The 8,850-nt window shown below is 32.5% G+C and overlaps 1 protein-coding gene across 1 annotated transcript in view; it reads right to left on the bottom strand.

Annotated features, from left to right (window-relative positions):
• Window positions 1–8,850, bottom strand: part of LOC118743878 (probable cytochrome P450 4aa1) — a 32,844-nt gene that overhangs the window by 1,656 nt on the left and 22,338 nt on the right. The window contains exon 2 of the mRNA XM_036476640.1: window positions 71–242. Coding sequence (XP_036332533.1) covers window positions 71–242 — 172 coding nt within the window. The remainder of the gene's footprint in view (window positions 1–70; window positions 243–8,850) is intronic.

Genomic DNA, 8,850 nt, shown 5'->3' with positions numbered 1-8,850 from the left:
CGGCAAACCGGTTACCGATTAATCAACCACCTGAAGGTGTGAAACGGAATTTACCGCGGATGTGACTTACTGTCTTTCTCCTTTATGATCAAACAATTTCCCAGTATAGGCAATGCTACCGGGCCGGATAGTTTCAGTGAGAGCAGCACCGTTTTAATGTAGTCCCAGAGGGCGTATAGAGAAAGCGAGATGGCGAGTAGAGTGGCAAAACTCCATAATTCTGAATGAGAAACATGTTCGAACTGGAAAAAGAGGAATGAAAGGTTTTTAAATTATTTCAGTATGCAAAAGTGGTATTCATTTCATTTAGAAGCTTATCGATACCTTAATTCATAAAGGCCCTAATAAACAGTTTTTTTTCGAGACTGCGTTTTACACAGATTTTGTAAGGAAGTATTAAAATATACCTTCGGTATAAATTTAAAAGTGTTAGTACCAAAAATAATGGAGCTGCATGCCACTTTTTAAAAAGAAGCCCTACCTGTTTTTGATACTCCTTGAATAAATAAAAATAATTGTTGATTAGTGCCTTTGGAATTTAAGGAAATTATTCTCAAAATGGTTAATTTTCCGAAATACGTGAGTGCAAAGAGCTTGAAATGCTGGCCGACAGGAAGAATGTCCGAAAATTTTACCAGAGAGTTAGGTGACTTACGGAAGGTTTCAAGACCAGGGCGTACTACTGCAGGAACCACAATGGCGAACTAGTTACCGATGTTCAGAGTGTACATAAATTTGGCGCAATACCCCGAAATAGTTGGACCACTTACCAAACAGTACCCAAATTTTTAAACTGTTTTGGTTTTCTAAGCTTAAATCATCCGAGGCGATAGTTGGAAAATATATATATTTTTTTTTTAACTAGATTAGAGGCGTTCTCAAATTGGTCTAGCTCACTTAAATCTAAATATTTTTTTGAAATAGTTTTTTGGCAGATGTTTCAAAAGTTTATAGATTTTATGATTTCGATGGAGAAACAGTACCGATTTTTTTTTTTTGTATGGAGAATGATGCATCCTAGTGAGCATATAGATGTACATATCTTTTTCAAAAATCCGTGGATTAGTAAAATTTTCGAGAACACTTGCCATTGCTTTAATGTTATTTTTTTGTCTATAGCTAATTTGGCTATATATTTGGCAAAAGTGTGATCGCCAAAATATTACAATTATAGCTAGAAAGAAGACACAAAAAAGGTTATTTATTCAATAAATTTTTAATTTCGGGTTGTAAAATGCTTGGTTTAAAAAAATTCCAGTTGTCTGTCAGCTAATACATAAATATGTCAATGTATTTACATAAACTTATTGGGCATGTTTCCTTTTATGTTTAGTTTTACCAAACACCGAAAACATAGATAACGATATACTAGAAAATGAATCACAGCATTGCTTGTAGGGATTCATAAGCGATAAATGTTTTCAATTCGATTAGAAGAAAAGGTATTTTTCTGCAACCGGTTTATGAGATATTCCTGCAAATAGTTTTATGAATAAATCGCCTAACTAAGCAAAAAGTTGGCGTCAACTAAAAAATTAGTAAGTTTAAGATAAACAGAAAAGTAGTTAGATATACATATATATGTGTGTACGCAAGTACATATTTATATCAAAACAGTTAAATTAACACAACCAAATATGTTTCGGTCAGTGACAGTAGGTGAAGAAAAGTGAATTGGAATACTTACTTAGTTACAATAATTGCTGAAAGCGTGTTGTAAATAAGTTTGGTCTTTCCGTAATGAAATAAATTGTTTACAGAAGTACATATATAATAGTTGTACTGCATACATACATCTGTATTTGTATAAATATATTAGGAATGTATGCACATTAGGATGGGCTGAAAATCCAATTTTTTAGAATTCTTATTGTTAATAGCAAGCGCCTTAAAGTAAAAAACCGCGTAACAGACATTTTTTGACAAAAATTGAAACGCGATTGCTTTTTAAAAGGGAGAACCATTTTGAAATAAGAGTTTTATTACTCACTACTAAATAGTTTATGCAACTTCACATACGCGGTTTTGTACTTCAAACGACGATATGTATATGTAGTATGTATAAGCATGTAGTTCGTAAAATGATACTAGAAACTTAAGAAGAATTTAACCATTGAGTAAGTGTAAATGAATTATTTTAACAAAAGCACACTCAAAGTGTGTGTGTGTGTGTGTGTGTGTGTGTGTTGATAGCGAGGAAACAGTATTGCGGGTGTTTGCCCAATTCATTATGCCATTAAGAGTGTATTGACATGTGTACTCTTACTATTTATATTACTCACTTGCTGTTGTTTTGCTATTGGTTTGTTGGGCGATTTTCTTAATACGCAGATGGGGGTATCTAGTAATCGATTTTATTTTGAATATGTGTTAGTATTTTTTTTATACATGAAAATACTCGACTATGTATCGTTTAAGTTTTTCAGCACGTGCAATGTTAATTATTTTTCTTCTAATCTTTTATTTATTTATGTTTTTTTTTTAGGAAAACAGAGAGACTGGATAGTTCAATAGGACTTAAAAATGTACGACTAACGTACCTTTTTATTGTCCAATACGTGCCAATAGTTGCCTCAACAATAGTAAACCCACTACATTTCGTTCATAAAGCCATTTGAAATTGTGTGTACGTGAAACAAAACATTCAAATGCATTTCGATATTTTTGTTTACATTTGCTTATTTATTAGTACTACGAGTACCTGTTATTGACTCATCACCGCTTTGACATCTATGATTGACAATAACGATTTACAATGTTTTTATTTAAAATCGGCGTCAGGTAACGCGATTTGTTTGTTTTCTTACTAATTTTTGACGCGTGACATAAGAGCAATGTGTATATGGAATATCAAGTACAGAGTTTGAAGAATTTTAATCAAAAATACTTAAATAAAATTGACTTACATAAGGCAATATAGTTGTTAGTAGCTTTTAGCAGACTATAATCAGAGCAGCTGTTCACCTGCCTTGCCGACGCACAGTGTCCCAAATTTGCAAAGCTAGGGTACTTTCATTAAAATTTTTTATATGTAATTTTTCAATAAAATTTTTATCAAATATTCTTGCTATTATCTACTTCAGAGTAAACACAACTTTGTTCGAAAAAATTTGACTACATATAAGCATAGCTATATCCAAAATTCATAGTAAGCAAAAAGTGAAAAATTAAACTGGGCATGCAACGAAGATTCAGTACTTTTAAGGCCCAATAGCTTAACGATATAATTAAATTTGATAAACTGAAATCATAAATATGTGCGAAGCCTGATTCAGAAATTGGACCTAAAGTTGACAAAAGTTTTCCGAAAGAGATAGCGGTTTCTTACTACAAATGAAGATTGGCTCGAATTTCAAATACACTTATGACAAATTGTGTGTTCTAAGTTTGGTAAGCCGACATTTTCTGCAAAAAGTTCAAATGAAGAAAGCTAATGAACTTTTGAAAGTTATCGAACAGGATGCACTTTTTTTGGTAAGTGGACTATCACTGGAAAATCAGTGTTGATTTATAAATTGCACTTGTTATGTGAAAAAACCGCAAAAGCGGTCATCAAAAAAAAAACAACATTAATAAAAATCAACGCGGATTTTAACTGTTTAAAACTTGGACTTGTTTTATTAGAAATTGTCTAAAATTCAGATTAAAAAGTTCACAGTTATATTCAATAATTTTATTGCACTTGAGGCGGTTTTTGTAATGAAAAAATTTTGTGAAAAACAACAATAATTTACATTTGGTAAATAGAAATTATAGCAGCTGTTTCGGAGATCACCACATCCCCTCGTTATACTTCTTCATCGAGTTCACGAGTGATTTGACATAACAAAAAATCTAAACTTGAAAAACATGGCAAATATAAAACAAAAATTACCATGCAATCACTTTTGATCGCCAGTGTACCTCATATTATCTTATTGAATTTAATATAATTTGATTAATTTGTAACAAATATGAAATTGCATTATAATGTTTATGTTTATGCCGTGCTGGCGGTCGCAGTGGTGTAGTGGTTATCAGTGCGTAATACCACTCCGCAGGGCCGGGGTTCAAGCGCCGGTCAAAGCAACATCAATACTGAAAAAGAGGTTTCTTTATATCAGCGGTCGCCCCTCGGCAGGCAAAGGCAAACCGACGAGTCTATTAAATTTTCTGCCATGAGAAACATCTTCTCATAAAAATACAATCGCCTTTGTGTGAGAACATCAAGGCGCATGCCATAAATCTGAGGAGAAGCTGGGCCAATCTATTATATTATACCGTACGCAAGTGCTTACAAAAAGATACCATAAATTGATTAAGATTTAATTAAATTTAGAACCGGTTAGTCATTCAGACATGATTCGTACAAAATTTCATACCGATATCTACCTCAGCTGTTATTATAGTAATTGAATTATCCTACTAAAGCAAATTGGACCACTGTGCGACGTCCCGCAATTGAGTAGCTTAACGGCAGCTACTTTTGCTTGGCCTGAAAAACAGGAGTATGTACAGTGATCTGGGAGCACATATTTAAGGTTGATCGCAAGGATTGACGAGAGCGGCGAAGTACTGCAAACCATATTGGTGCCAGTATAGACACGCACTGATCCATATAAGAGTTAAAAACAAAATATTTCTTTAAACACCTACACACACATATGCACTTTATTCCAATTGACAGGTCAAGTTTGTTGACAATGTTTTAGCGGTTTTATGCGGCATCTCATTTATGCTGACAGCTGACACAATACAAGTTGTAAAGAGATAAATTGGAAAAAGCTGAAGAAAACATGGTATACTAAAAGCATTAAAATTTGTTGGTATATAAGTGAACAAATGCTCCGCAAGGCATATTATTGCATAATAAGCAATAATTAGTACATACTCCAATACATATGTACATATGTTTGTGTGTATGCTCATATAAATATCAGTGTTGCCGTTTTTGGGCCTTTATTGCTAAATTTGAAAGCTTCTTTCGCTCGAAGGTTAGTGACACTCTTCAACAAAAAGTGAGTGGGCTATACGAGTACACCTGCCTACTCAAAGTGTTTCTAATAAATCTAATAAAAAAAGCTCGAAATTTTAAATTATGTTGATTGGTTTTTAAATACTGCACAAAGTTTGAAATGGGAATTTATACGGTTTTTGTTAAACAATATGCATATTCTAAATTAAAATTAAATAATAAAAAATCAATTGTCAAAACTACAAAATATCTGGGTGGCATATAATTGTGATAAGCGATTTAACAAACAAAATGGCCTGCACTCACTGAGAGAAAACTGTGACAAGACATTGGTTGGGATGCACATTTAGGATGTATATTTAGGGTTTCAATAACCTCGTCCAGCTTCCATATAACGGTATTTTGAAAAAAAATTCAACAGTGCGATACTGCGCTACGTAACGATAATAAAGTAATGAGATTTGCTATTTAGAGGAAAATTAAAAAAAAAAATGGATTCTTGTAAAGTTTTGGCAAATGGCGATATTATCGCTCACTTGCGATTAAATATACATACATAAGTATTGCAGTAAAGGCTAAATTGGCTATTTCCCGAACTTCGTTCAAACATAGCCTTTCATCGCACTAATTAGAAAAAAATATCGGACAATATCAACGTCTACCTTTAGAATGGCAATTTTGAGAAATACAAAAACAAACTATACATTAGGTAGATCCAAAAATAAATATAGCCTGGATTTTAATGGTACTTTGAGCTCTTTTAGCAAGCTCCAAATGTTTTTTTTTTAATTCAGAATAAAAAATATGGGTACACTTTTTTCGGGGTGGTAGTAGCATTAAAATTCCGACTTTTCCTTATTTTTGTACTACGGTACATTTTATGAATTCGCGCGCATTCCAAATTAATATTTTTACTTGAGGGCCATCGAAATTTTTTCATTATATAAGAAACGCATCACGCATTTTTGTCGAGTGTCTTAAGAAATTGTTTCAAAGGCCCAGCTTTATGTGCAAGGTGCAATATATTTTAATCTTTTGAGACCAGAAATTGTTGAACGATATTCTGCCATTTCAAAAATAAGGCCTAGCACTTCTGAACATAAAACAATTTTTTACCATAGGACGTCTCTTTTTTTGTACCTGACGTCAATAAGTTTTTTTCTTTTAATCGAGAAGCGAATAGTTCTGAAGATATATTTTTAAATAATTCTAGTTCCCTTATAAAATCATTAAATTCTTATTTGGTGAAAGGTTTTGGCTTTATAGGCGATATTTCTTCGAAACAACTGCCACTGCTCACTTGATTGAAGATGGGACACAGTCTTGGAATGTGTGCTTCTTCTGAGTGTGGCCTGAAAGTGTCCTTTAGCCGATACTAAGTCTGGATAAATCTTCTTTTAAGTTGCCTTCTTGCAAATTACTTAGCACTGCCAAAAGTAGGTAACTGCCATCAAAGTGATTTTTATGTTATTTGTTTTTCGTTTTGCAGGGGCCCTGCTAACTTTACACGGCTTTTATATACCCACAATTTTCATTTGATGTCACAAAATTAAGCCCTTTGTACAAAATCTGTTATAGGTTATCGAAACTTTTTAATTGTCTATTCACCACAATTGTAACTAAATATATTTGGCTCATTAAGGCTGCATTTCACCAGATTTATTTAAGTGCAGATGATTTTAATTTTTGAAGTTTTGGTTTCACCAATCAATTTTAATTTTTTTTTTTAATTTTGCCTTAAGTGGCCTGTGCTCTTCACTTACATAAAAATTTTAGTGAGAATTAAATAAAAATTGAAACGCAGCATAAGACAAATTCTAGGCCATAAAGACGTTATATTGAAATTAATTTGTTTATACGCACGTATATATACATATGCGTCAAAAATAACGATGGTATTGAGATCCAAACTTATTTATTTTTTTTTTAAATTGTTGACCTATGTTTTTTTCTAAGTACGTACATCCAAAATTACTGCTTTAGTACATTATATTCGTATGTTTAAGTAATTTTTTGCTATTCAGTGCCAAAGAAGAAAGTGAACAAATGCTCCAGAGCCTCGGAGTGATTCCCTAATCGTTGATTCTCTTGACCTTAAATAGTTAATTGCCCGTCTACTAAGCTTTATGAGTTAGAAGAATACGTGCATACAGTCTTGCGTATCTCTATCTGTACGCATGTACTTACACGCAAAATGAGTTTTATTCCCGAAGTAATACGTTGGACTCTTGACAATAAGTAGATATGAAATAAATTTACAAATGTTTACTTATTTTGGCTTAAAGTATATTATTAAAACATACAATTATGTATTTAAGTATACATTTGAAAATACATACATACATAGGTGCGTACGTGATAGCTATAAAGAAAAATGTTTATACTCACCAACCCATACATATTAGCGCATAAAAGTATAAGGGTTACATTTTATTATCCGACCTATTTCGGTAATTTATTTTTACTAAAGTAATTTATTTACTATATTATGTATGTATATATGTACGCACATACATATCTTTGTGCACACATATTTTTAACTGAAAGTTTTTGTTCTACTCGTAATTAGCTCTCAGCGTGCCATCACTGATGTGCTTACTTGACTCCGAATTTAACTACTTATTTTGAGTTCTAAGCAACTTTGTGCTTATTAAAAGAGTACATAATAAAATATTTCTATATATGAAGTCTATTTAAAAACACCCATTCATCAACGCTTTTAGTTATCAGCTCAATACACAACTGAATGAGAATTTTGCGCAAACATCAGGAGTTATTCGGGTATGTTGGCGCATCAAGTATAGAATTCAGTTATAAATGTTGGAGTTATTTTGAGGTTCAATAAAAAAATGAATAGACTCTAAAGATTTCATCGTTTACATTTCTAGGATCTAGCCCAAATGCTTAAATGATTTGAAAGCATGTGATGGAAAAGATCTTGTTAACAATTCTAAAGAAAATATGTATTTTAGAATTGCAAATTAGGTACACATCGTTACCTTAATTCACGAAGACCGTAACCAGCAAATTTTCTATTTTACAGAAGAAGCAAAGAACATTATAACAAGTAAATTAAAAACTGCTAATAGGCCTTTTTAAAAAGTGGAAATCTCCCCTATTTTTGAAGCCAAGACTTTAAAATTTTTAGAGAACATGTAGTTTAATAATTGATCCAATTTTATGATTCGGTTTGGGATGCAGAAACTGTTATTTTCAAAACAGGCTTACAAAAAGAGGTTTTTGCATATTTATTGAACCAAATCTCTATATCCCTAAGTTATTCTACGAATTCGAGGTCTGTTAAAGCATAAACAGATGGCAGGCAGCGTTGATCTGGATCAACTCGTTAATTCAGAATTATCTCGGGCATTAACTGCAGTTGATCCGGATTAAGTCCTAGAGTTAATTCCCAAACTTAACTCGGATCAAGGGAATTTTCGATGACCACACTTAACAAAAACGCAGAGAGCGTAGAACAGAGGAAATATGCAAAATTAGCATGGACATATACCTTTTCATCGGTAATGCAGTCACTAATACTAATTCAAATAGGAATCCAATTTAAAATGAATAAGAACTTATTTCGGTGACTGCATTACCGACTACAGGGTGGATGTCTATGCTAGTTTTGCAGTTTCTTTGTGTTCTACGCTAACTGAGCAAATAAAGCAACCGATTCCCTCATCCGCGGTAGCCGCGGTGGTGAGAGCTGCGTACTACAAGCCTGTAGCTCCCAGGTTCGATCCTCGGTTGGAGCGATTGCCACAAAAATTTTGTCTTTATTATTTCTTTTATTTTTCTAAATTTGATTTGATTTATATATTTAATTGTTTTTTTATTTTATTTTTGTTTGTTTTATTTTATTTCAGATTTTTTATATTATTATTCGTTAATTT

Source organism: Rhagoletis pomonella, unplaced genomic scaffold (assembly GCF_013731165.1).
Source record: "Rhagoletis pomonella isolate Grant_MI unplaced genomic scaffold, Rhpom_1.0 Rhpom_scaffold_00007, whole genome shotgun sequence".
NCBI lineage: Eukaryota > Metazoa > Arthropoda > Insecta > Diptera > Tephritidae > Rhagoletis > Rhagoletis pomonella.
This window is presented reverse-complemented; position numbering and strand designations above follow the sequence as displayed.